This window comes from Triturus cristatus, chromosome 1_2 (assembly GCF_964204655.1).
Source record: "Triturus cristatus chromosome 1_2, aTriCri1.1, whole genome shotgun sequence".
Classification (NCBI taxonomy): Eukaryota; Metazoa; Chordata; class Amphibia; order Caudata; family Salamandridae; genus Triturus; species Triturus cristatus.
This window is the reverse complement of record NC_140580.1, coordinates 401,858,568-401,879,832: the sequence shown is the minus strand read 5'-3', so window position 1 is coordinate 401,879,832 and position 21,265 is coordinate 401,858,568. Positions and strand designations below refer to the sequence as shown.

The window sequence follows — 21,265 nt, the reverse complement described above, 5'->3', positions numbered from 1 at the left end:
AGTTCCCAGAGCCCTTGAGGTTCCGGGGTGACGCAATCAATCTGAGCCCGTAAACCGACGCACACTTGGTTTCCCGGGCAACCTAGACCACTCTTCATTTATACCAGGAGCTCTCAACACGCCGGTTACCTCCCCTTCGAGCTCAGCATCGGCAAGAGGTACCGACGGATAGGTGAGCGTAACTAACATCAGTTTACTTGATTATCTTTTCTAGTTCGGAGTATGGCCTGTGAACGAAATACTTTTCGTTTTTTCTGTCTGACGACAAACGGGTGAGATAATGAGCTTTTTCTAACGCATTGGAATACAATCATCTAACAGTATTTGTAGCTCACTCTAATAGACAGTTCACCCATCTGACACAACAGGAGGCTATACGATTGTCACTCCGATCTTACTGATTTGTAATCGTAAGGCTTACGGTGATTTTTCGGCATGGTTTTAACTTCACGCGGTGCTTATGACAGTTTTTCCTATGCAATAACCCACCTAAAGGGGTAGACAATGTTGAACCCTCTTATTAATTTTACAGAGCGGTGCCTCCATAACCTGAGCAGTTGCCAGGTGAGGTGAGGCGCACACCCACTACTAATTGGGTAAGTGCTGCGAACTTCATTTAACAATTGTATTAACTAGGACAAACTTATAGTTGTCTAAGATACATCAAGAGTATTAGCATACCTGATATTTCTCTCTGGATGCATTGTTTTTGACCTCACTTGATCATGATATCAATGGTTATGCTTTGTTGTTGTGTGTTCATTTTTGTCTTTTTCCGTGTAGGTCAATGAATTAAAATAACCCCCACAGATCTTCTTGGCCCATAAATTGGGTTCAGGTTGTATTTCAAACTTTTTAGTTATTTTGGCACTAATTACTTATGCAGTAGCTTAATTGGTCCTGACGAAAGCTAGGATTACTCATATCCGACAGCTGAAACATGTAGACCATTTCCATCACAGTTATTTGTTGAAACTGTTGTAGCACTGTTTTTAATCATTGCCATCAAGGTAGCGTCCTAATAAAGTTTATCTTGTGCCTTGATAGACGATTTTTAAACAGCACTTGCTCACCAGCACTTTTTCTTTTGCACTGCAGCCATCATCCTCAACAACTACTACTAAAACACCTTGTTCTTCATCACTATCTAAACACGATACCACCAAGAGGTCTGGGACACTTATGAGACCAATATCTACATTTTCCAAGTAGAAGATGGTTCTCAATTAATGTCCCGGTTCCCAGATGATGAAGCTAACCACGTCATGTGGATGATGGGAACCATATTCATACACATATGAACCCACATTTTCACCTCACTTAGCATAACCATTACACCATTGTAGGTCTCTAACGTTATTAGACTCATAGTTTTCTTTGTGTAAAAAAATGTCATTTTCTAGTGACACAGGGTCACATGGCAGTCACCAGGGTATTAAACTGCACTTAGTAAGTAGGTAAAACCAGACATGCCAACACTCCCGATTCAGGCGGGAGACTACCGATTTCAAGGCTAGTCTCCCGCCTCCTGATTCAAGCATCCAGAAACCCGATTCATCGGGGTTTCAGCTGACAGGGTTTTTGGTATTATGTAACGTGCTAATTCCTACAGCAATAGTCAGAGTGGCAATGCAAGGGGCTCTAGAAGAGGTAAAAAAAACAACTTCGCCTCATTAACAAGCGAATGGTCTTTTAAAGACCTGTGAAGTACTCGGGGGCGGCTGTGTGTGTGCCTGGGCTGCCACACACGAGGGGGCGCGGGGGGGGGGGGTTTGGGGGGTTGGTGTATGCACTGCCAGCAACTTGCCAGGCCAGTGCACAACACTTGCATCACCCTCTCTCTGCCTGCCATTGCGCTCCATGCTTCTGAAGGGTAAGAAAAAACGTGCATTTGCGTTTCAAATGTCCGATCGTGCAGCAGCAGGCTTCCAAGGCCCATACATGACAGTAACCCGATTCAAGGCCCCATTCTCCCGATTTTTCCTAAAAAATCTCCCACGTTGCACTACTGAAATGTTGGCATGTATGGTAAAACAGCACTACGTACACATTTCAGTATGCGAGTCAAAAAGAGCTCAGAACAGCAGCAGCACTCCGCTGCGTTTTTCAGTCACAGGACACATTTAGGAAGTGGCTACTCAAGCCATCAACATGACTTTCTCCTCAATGCCAACTTGTTGTGTGCCCTGTCCCCCAGCCCCAAAGAATGACACGTGGTGTCTGGTAAGGGTGCACAAAGCCTTGTTTATTCTCGTAGCAGGGTGCATGCAGGCACCTCCTTCCTCCTCGTGGGTATTCCTAGAGTGTCCTCTGTCCCCACTCGCTGACCGGAAGTGGTGTCCGATGTCCAGTCCCCTCCCCATCTGTTCTGTGCAGGGTCCTAGCGCCCACCTGCACATGTCTCTCCGACATCTCTCCCCCCCTTTGATGGCAAAATGAACACTTTCCCCTCAGCTGCCTTAGTTGGCAAAAATGACCATGTCCCCATTGCAACTAGTATGCTGTAAGAGAGACAAAAAGAAGTAGCCAAAAGAAAACCAAAAAGAGGAAAAAAGAGAGAGAGAGGGGGGAGAGAGAGAGAGGGGGGAGAGAGAGGAGAGAGAGAGAGAGAGAGAGAGAGAGAGAGAGAGAGAGAGAGAGAGAGAGAGAGAGAGAGAGAGAGAGAGAGAGAGAGAGAGAGAGAGAGAGAGAGAGAGAGAGAGAGAGAGAGAGAGAGAGAGAGAGAGAGAGAGAGATATACATGCATACATACATACATACGTACATCATGGCTGTATCTCAAACATTAATGTTCTTCAACCCGTTCATCATGGTTCTTCAATCAGCCTTTTGGGTTTTCGAATCACTCTCTCTGGGCTGACACTCTTCTTTCCATGGCCCAGTTCTTTTCCTGCCACCACAGCTCAGAGAGGTCCTTTCATCTGTGAGGGCTACGTCCACCCAGTACTCTGTGTTGTTGCTCTGAGACTTCGGTTTTACACTTGGCGGTGCTCTCCATCATCATCATCATCATCATCTGGGGAGAGGATGTGGTCCGTCGGCTGCGCTGCCGCCTCTGGTGCAGGAAACCAGGGTTCGAGCCTCGAGGTCGCGTCCACATCCTGTGATTCTGGGCAAATCACTTAATCTCCCCGTGCCTGAATGTGTAATGTAAATACGGCGCTATGTAAAGCGCTCCAATACCTTCGGGTCGAGTTCGCGCTATATAAATATGCAACAAAAAAAAAAAAACAAAAAAAAAAAAATCTGATTTTCTGGATTCTCTGAAGTGGAATCTGTTTCTAGCGAGGGAGTAAGGTTCTTACACTGCCGTGATCATGGGCCCTTTGACGTCTGTTATCTTCGGTGCCTGGCTCGAGAAAGGACGGTCAGACTTCTGTGTTTGTTGTTGGCGCACAAGGACCAGATCTCCTTGCTTTAGTTCAGATGCTGTTGTATGACGCCTTGTATCAGCTTCTCGTTTCATCTTCCTCTTGGCCACGTCCGACAAGGTCACTGTGTTCAGGTGGGGTAGAATGGTCCTGCTTGTCCTCCCCATTACCAGTTCTGCCGGGCATCGTCCCAGGGAACTGTGTGGGGTTTTGCAGTAGTACCAAAGTATTTGGAACAGTCCTTTGCCCGCTGAGATCTGTGCCAGTTGTGCTCATTGGACAGCCTTCTTTATGTTGCACATGAACCTTTCCACCATGCCATTTGCTTGCGGCCACAGAGGTGTTATTTTCCTGTCGTGTACTCACAGATAGGCCATGAACTTGTGGAATTCTTCTCCTGAGAACAGCAGTTCATTGTCTGTCTTAAGTGTCAAGGGAGCACCCCAGGCTGTAAATATGTCTTACAGGATCGGTAGGGTGGCAGTTGCTGATGACACTTGGAGCACTATGGGGAAACGGGAGTTATTCGTCGATGACAACCAGCAGATAGCCATTGGTGTCCAGCGGCCCATAGAAGTCTGCGCTCAGTGTCACCCACACCACCTCGGGGCAGTCAGACATGCGTAGTTGCTCTGGTTTGGGTGGTGTTCCTGTCATTTGACAGAGGTGACAGCTTATGATCATGACCTCTACCAGACAGTCAAGTGCTGGGAACCATACTTTTTCTCTCAGCATTTTTTTTGTTGCCACCATGCCTCTGTGAGACTCATGTGCCAGGTTCACTGTCTGCCGTCGTAGGGTCTTTGGTATGACTATCCTGGTGCCTCAAAGCAGTATTCCGCGCTCTGTTTCAGACTGCTCTTACTGCATTTGTTTGAATGCAAGTATTTCCTCTCTTCTGACCCCTTCACTTACAGGGCTGCTGTTGTTCACGTTTCCACCTCTGTTGCTGTATGAGTGTTTTGACCGCTTGTAGCGGGACGTCATTTGTTGTTTCTTGCACCAGTTCCTCTATCATTATTGGGGCAGGTGCGTTTTGTAGCAGCACAAAGTTAAGGCCATGGTGGAGGTCTCTGTTGCACGAGGTAGAGGATGCCACGAACGAGGTAGAGGATGCCACGACATGTGGTCGGCAGGGTTGTGCTCCTTTCCTGGTTTGTGCACTATTTTTTAGTCGTAGTCCATCAAGCGTATTCCCCATCTTTCGATGCATGGTGGATTTTTTTCATTCAGAGTGCCGTATATTGTGACTTGTGCTTGGTGGTCTGTCATAATGGCAAATGACTTCACTTAGATAAACATGTGGTAGTGCTCACATGCCTACTCTACCGCTAGGCTGTCTTTCTCTGGTTGAGTGTATGCCCTTTCCACGTCTGACAGGCTCCTATTTGCTTACGCAACAATCTGTCTCGGCGCGTCTCAGCCTGGCGTATGTTGTGCGAAAATGGCCCCTAACCCCACTGGGCTTGCGTCTACGGTGAGCTCAGTGCACCAGTGTGTGTCAAAATAAGCGAGGTGGTCTACTGTTGTGACCGCATGCCGGATGTTCTCAAACGCCCCGACACACTACGAGGCCCAGAGAAATGACTGTCCTTGTCTAGTCACTTCACAAATCTTTGATGTAACAAGCACAATAACTCACCACCCCAAGAAAGGACCTCAGCTCTGCTACATCCACTGGGAGCCCGTGTTTTGTGGAGCGATTTCACTTTGCTGGGGTCTGGCTGCATTCCTTTCCATGAGCAAGTGTGGGCAAAGAAAATGAGTTTTCCTGTCCCCAGCCTGCATGTGTCCTCATTCAGTGCAGTCCAGCAATTTCCAACTGATTGCATGCCTCCCTTAGTGCCTTATTGTGTTCTTCATTCGTGCAGCTAATACTAGGATGTCATGACTGTAATTTAGACAGTTTGTTACGGGCCTAATCACCCATCGCACCATCTCCTGAAATATTTCAGCTGCTGAAAATACCCCAAAGCTTAATTGCTTGTAGCGAAATAGCCCCAAGTGGGTGGAGAATGTTGTAATGTATCAGAACTGCGGGTCAAGCTCCAGCTGGTGGTGGCCTTTGAATAAGTCTAGCTCTGAGAATATACAGACTCCAGTGAGACAGCTGATCATGTCGTTTAAGTGGGGGCCTGGGTGCCGTTCTCTTTCGATTGCTGTGTTCGGTAGGCCCATGTTGACACAGATGCATATTTTTGTTGTGTTTTTCTACGAAGCTGCGACAATGGGGGGGTGGGCACCCATGGAGTTGGTCCGTCCGCGGGCTTGATGATATCCTGTGCTGGTATACTCTTCAGTTCTTCCTCCACCTGTGGTTGGAGGTGCACAGCGACTCTGCAGTGGTTATGGGCCACTGGTTTGACTGCTTTGTTAATGTGAAGGGTATTTTGCATGTCCCTCAGCTTCCCCAGCCCTTTGAGGATCACAGGGTTTTCTCTCAGGATAGAGTGCTGCTCAGACGTGTAATGCTCAGACATGTGGCATGTCATGGCTAGAAGGCCCATCACCTGAGCGGTGATTTTGCTGAGCAAAAACGACGCTGGGTTGTCTTTTCGTAGGACGTGCACCTCTAGTACGGACAGTTCATTGTATGTGAGTGTCTCCTTGAATTTCCTTATGCTCACTGCAAGTTTCTTCGTGCCCCCAAGTTAAGACATTGACAGTGGAGGGTGACAAAGAAGGCTTATGTTTTATCTTCTCATACTCTAACACACACACATGATGTTGGATGTGGCTACGCTGTCGAGTACAATTCGCGTTGTGTGATTTGCGACCTGAAGAGCCACTGTAGCAGTCTTCTTTATTTGTTGGTTGTCAACGAGTTGGACATGTTCACACATGCGTTCTTGTGCTGCGATGTCAGACAAGAGGGATAAGCTTTCGGTGGTTTCTCATGCATTAGTGGCATAATAGTAAGTGAATGGGCTGCGATTGTGTGCGTAAAGGGCCAGAAGAGTTGTCTACAGTGACAATGTGTGTCTTTACCGGCGCCGACGGGACCCGTGCCTATCAAAAAACAAAAAAGAACATATCCTTGTGTAACGTAACTGCTCTGATATAGAGTGCTCTGATACCGTCAGGCCACGTTCAGTCTATATAAAATTGCAAACAAACCTGAGAACATTGTAAAAATATGTTTTGCATTAATAATTCAAATTAGTGATTATTTGTTTTTGATATTTTCTCAGTAACAGCTCAGCTGCCTTAAATCATGTCACAAACAGGTGAACTCAAATGTCTGTACTATGTTCTATTAGCCTTTTGTCAATCTATGTAGCGCGCCAGATAGGTGCCCGGTGACGTCCTGCCTCGCTTGAGACATTACAGATCACTGAGGCCAGTGAAGTGCAGTGTGCAGATAAATCCCATTTGTACAGGAATGATGCCACCTCCAAGTACATAAACTCAGAATGGATGCCATTAATGCAATGCTAATGATGTGTGGATTATTCATTAACGCCTGATAATGAAAACACGCTATTGGTAATGGCCTGAAAATGGCTTACAGCCTATGTAAAGTGGTTTGATGAAAGCAGGGGCTTCCAAATGCAAGAAATACAATGCAAGCCATGTCTCAGGACATAAACAAAAACACCAGGCCTGGTCAGAGACGTTTTAAGACATGGGCAAATTGGGCTCAGCTCTGGCCCAAGGCCTCAGAATTTCATGGGTCCCTTTATGGAGCCAGCTCTGATATGCAGAGATTCTTGCCCTGATGACATTGAATAATTTTTTAACAAACTGTTTTAAATATAATTTTCCTTCAATTTATTTTGAATGTAGGTGATGTGAGAGGCTATCATACATGTTTTTCAGAGAAATGCTGTGTTTGTTTTATGCAACATCAATATAAAAAGTTTCTTTTAGATCAAAACAGGACCACACATATGAGAAACATGTGTGTCACAGATTATTTGCAGTAGTATTGGTTAGCATTATTGACGTCATAACTAGAATTTAACAATTGCTATATTAACCTTCTTTTTTCAAACTTTTCTTGGGGGGGGGGGGGTGGGGGGGAACTCACCCCAAACCCCCCTTATGGTAGTCATGCTCGATACCGGCCTCTACTCAAAAACGTTTACGCCCTACCACTTTCAAATGTCACCAGCCGCCACTGACTGCAGCTTCGCTTCTTGCACAGACACCCATGCCCACTCCTTCTGGGGATTTTTGTGCCTATTCCACTTGTTAAAATAAAATGCACTACCGTTTTCATTGGTAAATTAATCAGCAATTCTACAATTTTGCAAATATCGTGTGTAAAGGGCAACATCATGATACACAGTTGTGTTTCTCATTTTGGAGCTTAAATAAATTGCTATTCTTTTCAGTAACAAGGAACAAAGAGGCCTTGGTTAATGTTTAACAGGGCAAGATCTCAGCAGCAGTGAGTGAATCTAGGGACACTATATATGAACAGTCAGGAAGTACTGCATATGTGCCTTTGGAATCATGCGAGCACATCATATCTGACTGGAATCCAATTTAGGAAAAGCTTTTTCTTCTAGGGTGGCCATAAACCAATAAAAGCTCAGCCGCTGTATAATCCTACTATGTATGATATGAACCATAACAGAAACCACATCCAATATGGATGCCAGAAGATACTTATTGTCTTGCAAGTTCCACAGCAGTTTTACACAAATTCTATGCAAGAAGCCTATGCTATTAAAAAAAAAAAAAAAAAAAATTAATTATACACGACTGGCACAAACCTCAACTGTTGCAATGCGATAGTTACACAGATGTTCTGAGCAAAATCTTCTGGGGAGGGTGAGTAGGAAACCACAGAGCGTAGGGATATGCTTTAGGATCAATAATAAGGGAGGGACAGAGGAAAGGCGACAGGTTAGGAGGTACAAGAGAATGTACATGAAAGTAAGAATGTGCCTATGGCAGAAGAGATATAAAACACAGTGAATGAAGCAAAGCAGTGATGGTGAAGGGATGAGAACTTATGAACATCTTCAAGGTGAACCAAGACAACTTTGAATACCAGCAAATAGAAGAACAAGTGGCCCCCAATCCAGACCACGATAAGGGGATATGATCGAATTAAGGAAGGATGTAATCAGCTGAAGGTATAAGAAACAAATAATGATAGCATTGGATAACAGCTCTAAAAGGACCAACAAAAGTCAATGTGTGGCGGAGGAGAATTTGATGTATGAAAATATTAACAGGCGAGACATGCTCTTATTGTTGAAAAGTTAATAGCGTCGTGACTGTACAATAGAAGCAACATGCTAAGAGAATAATGACAATGATGGTTTTTAATATTCAGGGTAAAGCAGAAATGGGAATATGAAAAGGAGTATGAAGGCAGGTGTAAGAGGCGAACAGTCAGGACTATGTGGGGACAAAAAGGGGTTTCATAGCACGGGTCCGGCACACTGGAGGTCTCCAAAGAACTAAACCACAATCACCCAAAGCATTCGGCACCCGTACGGCATATTATTGGAATTAAAGAAAAAGAAGACAATCTTTGAGTAAGCGACATGGTAGTGCTTTGATACTGGGACATTTTATATAACTATGCACGTTATAAGTGTGTTCACTGCAAAATAATGGTGTCCTTCTGCACTAGAGTGATCAGTTTTTTTAAAATCACGATTATAGGCGCTTGCTGCCGAATGCGTCATAATCAGAAAAATTCTAAAGCGCACAGGCAACCCACTTTTCTGCAGCCTTCAAATTAGAAAGGCCCGATGAGCTCCAGGGCTGCTAATTAAACGAACTCAAAGCTGAATGAAAAAGTAGTGTCTATGACACTTTCTTCTTTTTATCAATCTGATGTCTAAGACTGTCAATGTTTGAACTGTGTGAACAATATAACCAACCTCCTACATTGTTTCATTTTCTTAGTAGTTTAATCCAAATCAGTTTACCTGATTATAACGAGCCATGTTTTTAGCCCTGCTCCCGTAGTCCAATGCCTGCAGCACGCCCGTTCGCACAGCCTACAATAATACAAAATACAAAATATACATCATTTTAAATATGCAAAACAATGAAGTTTACATTTTGCAGAAAAATAGTAAAAACAAACAAGTATATATTGAAGAGAGTTCTTGGCGGAAACCTGCATGACCTATTTAAAATTCTATAGCTTTAATATATTGCAAATAAGTCATGCATGCGCATCCAGACCGCCCCATACTACTCAGTAGCCCGCATTAAGACTGACCTATAGTAGGCTCTGGTATGACAGAGAATCCTACAACTAAATGCAACATGAGCATATATTGACTTGCTAATCCCCAGACCTAGGAACCATTTTATTCACACAAAAAAAGTCTACATAATAAAGTAAATAAAACAAAGGCTAAACATATGACAGTTTACTGCAAATCTTTTTTCTAAATCAACTGCACCAGTACGAGATGGATACTGGAGCCTCACATTTTATGATGTTGACAGTCTTAAGCATTACGGAGTTATTACAACTATTATAAATGTGTGTGTATTTCCAATAGCCAAGAAGTTCTACATTTTCAGAATGTACACTCTCCTCCAGCCTGCTCCAAAAATATACCTCAGCCCAACTTTGAAGGAAGCAATCATATTAAATACTCAAGTGATCTTTTTATGATCATCCATTACTTGGTTCCTCTGTTCAAAATGTACTAGCCCTTATTGGAGACCAGGGACACAGAATAGTTTTATTCATGTCCGTTGACAATGAGATAATGTTACCTGCATATACAAAAATGTGAATTGGAATAACTACTCCATGGAAGCATTAGGAAGAGCCTTGCTAAAAAAAACAAGGCAAAGAGAAGGAGTAGCTGTCCATGATCACTTTGTTCTCACCTTTGAATAACGCATCATATGTACATTTGAGTTTTAAATACTTTCTGGCCAAAAAGGATTAGTACACATAATCCAATGAAATAAAGGGGGTCCGGAGAGTTTGGTGGTCCACGGTGAACTCATCATGAGGATGAACCAGGATTCTAAGGAAGTAGTATTTTAAGCAGTGTGTGTGCAACAATCATTGGGACATGCAAAAGCATGAAATTGGTGTACTTGGTGCGCTACCCGACACTAGGTACACTACCCATAGTGAAGTACCCATCGCCAGTCTGGAAGTTGTTGTGATACCAGCACTCACTGGTAGACCTGCCATTCTTGAGTCAGTGAAGCTTTGGTCAGAAGCAGGAGATGGGATTGGCACAGCACATTGTGGAAGTCATTGGAGGATGATGGAATGTTCCACAGATGAGGTAAAATCCTAACCCATTATTAGCATACTTCATGTATGGAGAACACCCACATGAAACTGTTCCTGCTTTCTGTTCAGAAGTTGTGTCCCAACTCAAATTCACTACCTTCAAATCAAGTAATTCAGAATCGTACACCCCAAATCAGTCCCGCCTACGGTCTGAAAGAGTCCTCAGCTGGCACCCCTATTTCTACTGAACCAGCAGTTCTGAATGGTACCTATTCTTCCACCAACACACTCACCTCTAGCGAACCAATTCGTCTCGAAGGGCATCTACTGAAAGCCGAGCCCAAGGAAGGGAAAAGGGAAGGGGCCCAATAAGGACCATGAGAGAAGAGGCCAAGCAGGTCCAGGGGCAGAACATAAACCTTTATACATATCTACTTTGGTTTTGTCACTGGGTGGGGGGTGTGGGCATGGACTTGTGAAAAGCAGCCCACAACTAAGAGCTAGAAGAGCAGTGGGACAACTTCTTTCCCAGAAGTCAACAGAGAAAAAAAGCCACTGTTTTTCAATAATCTACTTAGTATTCTGTAGTTTTCTATCAATAAAGTGGACACTCTGTAGCAATCACAATCCTCTTTAGTGTTATTTTGCCAATCAGCTTTGAAAACCTGTTGGTATGAACGCCTATAAATAGTTCCTATGTAATTTTTATTGAAATAAAATATAGTGTATGAGCAGTCATGGGTTCTCTCTCCTTGGAGGCTTCAGACACTTGTGGTGCATATTTTAAAATTTTGTTAAAAGCGGTCAAAATCCCCCCTCTGGGGATGGCAAAGCTACAAAAGGAATATTTCAGGATCCCATATAGAAGCAAAAGCAGACAGCGGCAGAATTCACTTTAGTCAGGTCAATCCAGGTCCAGAGGATCAGGATGTCAATTTAAAAACATCCATGTTGGTAGATCCTTGACATGGAAGTGATTTGATACTGGGACATTTTATATAAATCCATAAGCCAGACTGTACCCAACTGCAACCTGAGGAGGCAAGCCCAAACCGAGCGCCACTTCCTTAAATCAGGAATTCAACCTATTCCCTATGCTACACTTTATCACATTTTGTGCCACTGATACTGCAGGCTTGCTACCACTGATTAGCAGAAACCAATGCAGACCCAGTAAAGTTTGCAGTGCAGATTTGCCTCAGATATTTCAACTCCTACATTAAATGTATTCCATAAAATACTTTACCACATATTTCGTGGAAGACAAGATGTGACCATTCGCTCCTGAGCATTGGAAATGGATGGGGGGGGGGGGGGGGGGGCCTGAACACAATAGAAGAAATGACCAGACTCCATACAGGAGAATCACAGCTTTCCAAAAGTGGTACAATAGAATTTAATCTGTAATAAGTGAGGTAACAAAGGTCACCAAAACATTTAAAATATTTAAAAAAAGGAATTACCTGGCCCCAATGAACCATATTTTGTACAGATGTTCCAGCTGGACAATGTGATGAATATACATTCACTCGACTCTAGAGAGAAAATAAATATTAAGAAAAACATTATTTTTGTTTCCCGCTATAGATGTGTGCATTCAAACAGATTTTGGGCAAAAAAGTTGTGTTTGAAAAAAGCATTTGATTTGGCACGTAACTGCTCATTTTCAATAACTGAATAAATAAATAGTAACATCTGAATTTAGGGAATTTCTAATAAACTGGTTTTAAACCACCAGTTATAGCGGTCACATGCAAATGCAGCAATAATGCTCAATGTTGAAGAAACTCTAAGGAGAGATCAGCTGTATTTCCTTTTAATAATGAGCAGTGGATTCTAAAATTAACCTATGTCTTTGGTTGGATTTGCATACATATGAATATGGCAAACATTATGTAGTCTTCACGGTACCGAGCATCATGCACCAATAAAGTTCAAAATAAAATAATGTATATAACTGCTTCTAGCTCCATAGTAATTCACATTATATCCACTATATACTAAGAAGGACCGAAACCCTGATAGTAATTTGCAAGAGTGTACATAGGGGCAACCTTTATCACCCACCCCTGCTGCAACTTCAACATGAAAAGTTCTGGTACACCTCCATCTCCTACAGTTTTTGACGCACCAGACACAGCTTGTCAATTAGATGCAAACACGTCTACTTTGCATTTATTCATAGAGTAAAAAGAGATGCGTTGAAACAGATGCACGGATCGTTGCCTGGAGAATCACTGAGGCAAACTTCACAGGCAGGTTTGCTCTAACCTATCAAATTAAGTCAGACTGCATCACTTCCTTTTGGATGGTGTGCCACCAGTCCTTAGCTACGGATTATTACTTTTGAGCAGAAGATTGATTTTTCAAACAGGCATATTACATTGGCTAATTTAAGACACTTTAGCCATTGTTAAAAATTGTATAAAAGACCTTGCACAGGAGCGCCTCTGAATACTTTTCTATGCACTCTTTGAAGTAACTGTTATATAAACATTTTAACATATGTATGCATTACCAAAAATATTCTAAGGAATATAAATTGATTTTGAAAATACCATATGTGTTTTCTTCCTTTTTTCTCTCTCTCGTCAGGATTTCAATACGTGAATTAATACAGTATATTTCCTTGTAAGCAATTGCCAGTAGGACCACACTGTTGCATGCACTCTATGTTGTGTAGGGGTGCGGTACCTTTATGGACAGCCTGACCAACAGGTTTTTGAATAATAACGTGCAGATTCCTGTGAATGCTTTCGTTTTCAAAGGCTTCGCAGAAGCCGGAACTACAAATTGACTCCACATGCATTAAACGGCGATTCCGTACTTTGAGGACGGCACATGTCCACGCATAAGCAGTTTGCTTGAACCACAGCAATCTCTAAGAGTACACTGTCAAACTTCGGGTTACTTATCCACTATCTCGTTGCCATTTGTAGCGTCTCCCAAGCCCGGCCCGGCCGATGACCATGCCACACATGGAGCTTAGTAACACACAGCATTATAAGTATAACGTATAACTGCAAACTCAACATTCTAAAGCAGGCATTACAGCAATACACTTTAATCATTATGTCATAGCTCTATGGAGTTCATCAGGAGCCAAAAGGGTTCTGTCATTGTTAGTTTGTAAGACACTACATCTCGCAAGACACCACAGAAGGGGTAATGAGACAGATGAAAAGCTTCAAGGAGAAAAAGGCGCCACATTTGGAGCTTTCAAGCATATGAGTACTTCAGGAAGACTGCAGGTCCTCCTCCTCTTTCTTGCGCATTCAAAGCTTTATAAGAAGTTTCGGGACTGCAGATTTGGTAATGTCTCCAGAGGATTCAGGGGTGAAGAGTGAGACATGACTGTGAGGGGTTATGATGCTGGCAGCAAGGTACAATGTGGAATGAGCTTTCATGAGCTTGACCTGTATTTAGAGCTTTCTTAGTTTGTGCTGCTAAGAAGGTTTGTGGCATTTGGCTCTGTGTATAAGGGCAGCTTGTGGGCCATGTCTGTTCATGCAGTGCATGATCAAGGTTATCGGAGATATGAGAGACATAGGTTTTATCCCTTTATCTTCACAGCCTAACAATTTCCTACCAGAGATGCTTTAAAGTAACCAGACAAAATTAAACAGAGAAGTATTTTTTTACGTGTACATACCATATTCAGATTCTTTTCATTAAACCCACAAAGAATAAAAAAGATATTGCCGCAAAGCTCTTCTATAATTTCATGGGTGCAAAAGTGGGTAGCGAACCATTTCACCATATAAGACTGTGGAAGAAATTCTTTCTTGCCAAATAGTCCCTGTAGAAAAACAAAAACAATTCTTAGAAATTGGATTACTTTCACTCTCACTTCTACATGTATATCAAATATTTCATTGTAGCAGTTAGCCCTGTAAAAAAGCAAATATTTGAAAACGTAGCTATTCAAGACCTTAAGCACAATTGTATTTGCTGCCTCTCAGTTTAAATGAATGTGCACAAACGTGACACGACAGGACACATTGAGAGATTCTCATTCAAAGGCTCTTTGGCGAATTATTCACACATTCCCCTTTATTGGTTCATTTTGTTTCACACTAAGTTCATTTGTCAGAGAGGAAAAGGGTGATTTTTTCCACGTGGAGAAATGTTTCCTGTAGAGAAATAAAGGAAACCCCAAAAAATCACGGTGCATTTGCGTAGTCAAGCGGCAGATTTTAGAAATGGAAATCTAGATTTGTTTACATTTCTATGCATAGTGCTGAGTAAAGAAAAACTACTAGTTCGCCTAATTCTTTGAGTGTCAACAAAATGTTAAAAGAGCGCTCACTAAACATTTATTGACAGCAAGTTTAGCATCACAATTCCCCCCTTTAAAAAGCCCAATCAATTAAGTACTCAGAATGGAGTATTTTCAAACAACTCTCAACAGTACCTCAAGTGGGCTTGGTAAAGATGTGTGAGACAATTTTGCATGCTTTTTTGTATACATAGTAGCGTGTTGAGTCCATGAAATATTACATTGATTAGATGGTGAAACTCAATTAAGCTCAACTGGTCAGGGACAGATAATGCTCCTATTCACTCAACATTATTCAGTTCTCTTAGATGTACTGTTTTGAGCCCGTGCATACAATGCTTTATAATAAAATGATACTATTTATACCATAAAGTATTATAATGAAAGATCAAGTACCTCGACAAAGAATTCTGGAATGATCCCTAGTTTGGCCATTGGGCTACTGGAAAATTTGATCGTAGCCACTGGTGCCAGGGCAAAAAACATTTTGATTATCTTTGCCAGCTCTGGCATGGTTGAAAATGCTATGAACCCTGCAGAAAAATAAAAAAACAATATTTAAGAGAAGAACAGGTTAATTATCTGTAGCAATGATTTTTTAGTGTGGGTATCTACAATGAGGTCACATATTATTGAACTTTTACCCAATCTAAAAAGAAGAAAGCGTAAATACATGCTACCCAAAGCCCATAAGAGCCACAGAACTGTCACATTTAGCTCTACAAGATATTCACATCCTGCACAACTCTTGGTAGGAATATTACCTTGTTTATCTCACACAAGCTAACATGTAGAATAGATTAACAAGCACTTCACAAATGTAGTGTGATGAAGTTTTGAGGACTGGCAGTCAGTACATCTCAAATTCTAGGTTTTCAAATGTGTTGACTAATGACACATATAACATCTGCTAAAATTAGAATATCATCTCTTATCCAAGTATGCTGCAGGGGTAGCATTGAGGTGTGCGGGGAATATCTTACCATACTGTAACAGGTCAAGCTAATAAGCGTATCCACCACAGTGGGTTAACTCAAGAACACCAATACGGTTGCCACATCTCTCTAACATATATTGATTTACTTTTCCTGTGGCCTTCTTGAGACCATAAAGAGAGTTACTAATAGCCTTCAAATACTTTGTCTCACTTTTGAGTGGCACCCCTTGTTGATAAGTGGAGTTTCCTGTCTGATGCCGATTAGGTTCATAAGCTCAACATGAGCAGAGGTACTGAACCACTGTATTTTTCTTTTGTTAAGACTGGGGCTTTAGGAAGCAGTTGGAGGAACTATTGTTTGGGTGAAAAGTGTGACCGTCAGTGGGGAGGGTATCCAGGGACATGAGCGTACTACATAGATTTTATCCTCTTTGCTTCGCAACAGCAGCGAACATACTGCTGTTGCGCAGCAAAGAGGATAAAATCTAGGTAGTTAGTTGGTTCTTTTCAGTTTCCTTCTTTTCGATGGTTCACTTACTGGATATATGAGAATATGATTCTTGTATGTATGCCATATTGTATCCAGTGCATATACCTACAATGGCTCTGTGTGCCTAATTTTGGTTGTTAACTAAAATAAGAAAACGAATAAAGTTTGTGTATAAAAAGAGAAGAGTGACCGTCAGGACTTTTCTGAATACATTAGTAGGGAAATAATGCACTGCACCCCACATGGAAATGAGCTAAGCAACTGTTATTCCAGTTGTGGCTTTAAGGAAGACCACTTTTCCTAGTCAGAGTTCCACAGCCCCTTTCTATAAGAGTGACTACAGGAATGGCCACTGCTTAATCAAGACCAAGCATGAACAGTGTAGTGCAGCCTGTACTTTGGAAGAGAGGAGGGTGGTGACAGATCAACATTAGGCATATAAAAAGCAATGGCTTGCCAAAGTAGGAGGCACAACTTTAGCCAGTTTACTGAAGATCCTTAGCACACGTACTAGTATTATACAATAAAATTATGACGTGTTTTCACAGTACAATTCAATCCAGTTTACTGAAGAAATGATTTAGTCTTTTTCTTCCAGATGGTTCTTTTATTCATTGGTAGTCTTCTCCGTGGTACATAACAGCCAGCCAACACGTGTTTCGTCGCAACTAGGGAATGTAGTCCCGCGACTTTTTCAAGGCTATTCTTGGCTTGATAAATTTATTTAGTAGGTGGTGATAATTCCAAACCACCTATGGTTTCTGCGGTAATGGCGTCACTTTTTACTTGATAATATGATCCTTGGCCAGATTCAGTTACTTCTCAGTACTTATTCAACTGAGAGCAGACCCGTCGTGACGCCCGTCCCTGGTTTCCCGGTTCAAGTATGGCTGGCTGTTATGTACCACGGAGAAGACTACCAATGAATAAAAGAACCATCTGGAAGAAAAAGACTAAATCATTTCTTCAGTAAACTGGATTGAATTGTACTGTGAAAACACGTCATAATTTTATTGTATAATACTAGTACGTGTGCTAAGGATTGCTTGCATAACTGTATTGAGCAGAGGCTCTTAATTCTGGGAAGTCAGGCGGTACTTCCCACCTTATAGCACCGTCAATCTATTAATTCAGAACCTGATAACATATGTAAAGTTTCCCTGTGGCGCCTTTACCTAAACCCAAAACCCCATTGACAGCATTTCAGTTTACTGAAGATGCCATTAAGCAGACGAAATGCTGGTTCTCTAGGTGCTGAACTAGATATGAGGCACTCATTGGACACTCCTTGCATGCATGTGCTTGCTGGTTGTGCCGATGGGCTTGGTTGTGCCGATGAGCTATCTCAGCCCGGTATTTTTGACACCTGCAGCTTTGCCTTTGAAGGAAACTGTACTGCTGGTTTTGGGAGTCTTTTCCACATTAAGGTTCATTGCAAAGAAGTCGTAGTTTCAAGGCACAACTGATTATTCCAGTCCAGCACTACTAAGCCCTCATAATGAGTTCCAGAAGCTCACCTGCTGCCTTGCCGGTGGAGCACAGGTAGTTTGGTATAGCTAACTTGAAACTAGGACTGGGCGACATTTTAATTACGCCGGCGTAATTGGTGCAACTCTGGTAATTTCGAATAAAAAAAAGTTACGTGAAATTGCCGAGATTACATCATGATGCCACAGCACGTAATTTCGGTGCGAAATTTAAAGCAAGATGTACTGTTTGGGTAATGTTTGAGCCGGAATCTACAAATCTAAATGCGAAACAGCAGTTTCTTTAACATTTGCGGTCAACAAAAATTGCAAATGGATTTTTTTACCCGGGCGAACCGTTCAGGTAAATGTTTTTGCACAAAACTACAAATCCGAAGGCATGTGAGCAACCAGATATCAAATTGAAGTTATATTTATCGTTGAATTTTTACAGGAAGCGACCGTTCAGGTATTTTTTGATCCCAGGGTGCATTTTGCATAATTACTCAATTTTGCAGTAATTGTGCGTTATTACACTACATCTAATTACACATATTTTGCACACCCCTACAACATATTGAGACTCTTCAGTCACAATTTCCATCTTGCACTGTGATGCCATCAACTATGGATGAGAAATACAGTTGTGTCAGCATGGTCACATGTCCCATTCAGAAGTCCTTGTATTCAGAATTCCGTGAATTTCTGCATTTCATCCGATGGTCACTTTCTGATTATTGCTTAGTAGTTTTGGGAGGACGGTGGAAACTGCTTGACCATCTATCTCTCCAAAGTAGGTAAGAATAGGTAGGACATAAATAGAGTATGGCAAGACACACAGACCACTCAGTCCGTCTAAGATCTGAAATTGTTATATTTGGCTTTGTGCCCTTAATAGGCAGATAGGTGGACTTCCAGATTACATTTTTTAAGGTCAGGGTGATTTGTTTTATAGGGAGTGGTTAATTCCTTGACCTTGAGCTATTGCAAGGTAGATCTTGAGGGGGAAAACATTCTCTGCAATATATGAGGCTCTTTACAAGGCGAATCACTTGTATGGCACCTGGTGTAGCTTTTTCCAAAATCTCTCACCTTGGGAAAGGAGTTATTGGGGTACTGTTGAAGCGGACTGGTCTTCCTTATCCAACACTGTGTGCAGCTTCTCCATAATACCTTGATAAAAGCCTGAAGCATTTGAAAAAAAAAAAAATCACTGGTCATTGTACTTATCCTGGAATTTTTTGATCTTGGCTCCACAAAAAGGGACTTTCTTCAGTTCCATTTGCCATAGTAAATGCTGTTGTGACTGATGCCTCATGAATAATGCAGGATCTCTGCTGTGGCACTGCAGCGATTGCTACAGATCTTTGCTCCACAAGCAGCATACGTGAAGAAAGCCTGTAGAAGCAATTCTAGTGAGAAATGCTTATCTTGGTGGTAAGTCAGGCCTCTTCCTGTAGCAGGACATGAGGTAATCATGTAGGTAGATACAGAAGTCTGCTTGAGAATGTTGGTAGCAGATCCTCTTTGATTACATAAACAGCGCAAAACACAGAAAGCCTCAGGATGACCCGGTGGCACAGCCTCTTGCACAAATAGAAAACTCAAATAAAGAACCCCATCAAACGAGACTTCGACTCGTAGGAATGTTGGACTGCACAGGCTTGTAAAACACACACCGCACTGGACGGGTAGTAGGCAGGACTGAAATCCAGTGGTCATCAACCCTATTACTGTGCCTGGTAACAGTTCATTCTTACCAAAATGTAGCAGATGGAAGACTACAGTTGAGCTTTCAGTGTATTCTAGTTACACTGAAGAATACCCAAATACCAGGAATAAATCAAAATCTTCTCTTACAGACACCAACTTTTTCCTATCGAAACCAAGTCAACTTACCTCTCCATATTTGAGACACTAGCCTACTATGACCCAGAAATATTGAGAGGCAGACACAAAGATAGGCATACATTGTGGAGAAGTGTGGCTCAATGGTTAGAGTGGCAGACCTCGATGCAGAGCACTGGTCCGGGACCAGGGTTCGATTCCCGTGACGGCAGGGTCTCGGGCTATAAATTCCGCGGACCGGATATTCTCGCCTCAGTGCCCATTCTAATCATGGGTCCCACGCTGCAACTCTGGGCAATAGCTTGCTTAATCTCCACAATGGCCCCAACAGCGCTGGGATGCCTGGCCTCACCATGGGGGTGCCCAGGAGTGGACACCTCACATGGAAAGCCAGGAAGGGTTCCACAGCGGTATGAGTAAAAGCGCCAGGATGCCCCCGTTGGGGGTGGCAGTGCGCTATACAAGTACAAACACATACACACATCTCTCTCTGCTCCTTCTCTCTCCTCCCTCTGATAAAGATTTGGCACAATTCTAGTCAATCACAGCTGATAGGAATACAGTATAAAATCATTCACATAAAATACATCTCAATTTAAAACCCATAACCGTAAAATACAAAACAAAGAAATCATCCCCGTCTAGATCTACGGGACATCAACGCTGCACGTAAAAAAAATGCAGCACTGTAAACAATACAAGGTCATTAGGATTCATCTGCAGATAAATATGGACAGGACGTGCTTGTGAAAAGTACAGGGATTTGAGCAGCGGTACTAAAAAATCAAAAAATAAAAAAAATCAAAAAAAAAAAAATCGCTTTCTGAGCCTACTAAAATAATCACAAAACATTACAAAATGAAGGCTGTCCTGCAGAGGCCTATTGTCACAGCCGCTGGGCACCCTCCTCTCAGAATTTGCTAAATAAAAAGACTGGACAAGCTCAATAACACAAGAGATTTTTCTGTTCTTTTATGTCATTGTATTATCAAATTTATATCAATTGCATGTGCTTCAGAAATTGTTAACTACTCTCAGAATAGGCCCAGCCACTTAGAGATGCCAAAAGTTGGTGTAACAGGTTAAACCTAAACCTGGCTAATAAAAACCTGTCACGCTGAGAGCGCACCTGCAGTATATATGGCTCTATACCCTGGACAGTCTAAAAGCATGTGACCCCGCACCAAGGGTTTCTGCAGCTCGATCTGTTCTCTTGCTAGCTGAGCCTGCCCAAGGAACAATCTTTAAATATCATTCAGTTCTTGAGAAGACATAAAATAGGATGCGGTGAAAATATCCAATCTCCCAAGCGAGGTAAAAGCTGCCTTAGCTTACGATAGCCGGGTATTTCTATGCACCCGGTCAAGGGTCAAACAATCCGAAACAATTAATCGACTGAGCTGAGCTTAGTCTCCTCCCTGGATCAGATCTTAACCCAACACAATAGTAGACTAAGCTCTCCATGCACTGAGAATGCAGGGGTGTTTTGAGGAAGCTGCGCCACTCGTCATAAAAAACTGCTTTTCTTCTATTTGTAATCTGTAAGTCTTTACAACCCCCCAGACCTCATGTCCATACTTTAACAGCGACAGACATTTTGTCCAATACATTTTTTAATAGGATGCTCGGAGACCAAGAGCCCGGTCTTCGTGCAAAACTAAAAACCGCCCACTGATCTTTAAGTCAGCATTCAC

The 21,265-nt window shown here is 42.3% G+C and overlaps 1 protein-coding gene across 2 annotated transcripts in view; it reads right to left on the bottom strand.

Moving 5' to 3' along the window:
- LOC146867422 (lysosomal acid lipase/cholesteryl ester hydrolase-like) overlaps positions 1-21,265 on the bottom strand; it is a 92,165-nt gene that overhangs the window by 9,828 nt on the left and 61,072 nt on the right. For both annotated transcript variants that reach the window (XM_085605656.1, XM_085605647.1), the window contains exons 6-9: positions 15,227-15,363; positions 14,204-14,350; positions 12,015-12,086; positions 9,266-9,337 (exon numbers count right to left, since the gene is read on the bottom strand). In XM_085605656.1, the coding sequence (XP_085461782.1) occupies positions 9,266-9,337; positions 12,015-12,086; positions 14,204-14,350; positions 15,227-15,363 (428 nt within the window). The remainder of the gene's footprint in view (positions 1-9,265; positions 9,338-12,014; positions 12,087-14,203; positions 14,351-15,226; positions 15,364-21,265) is intronic.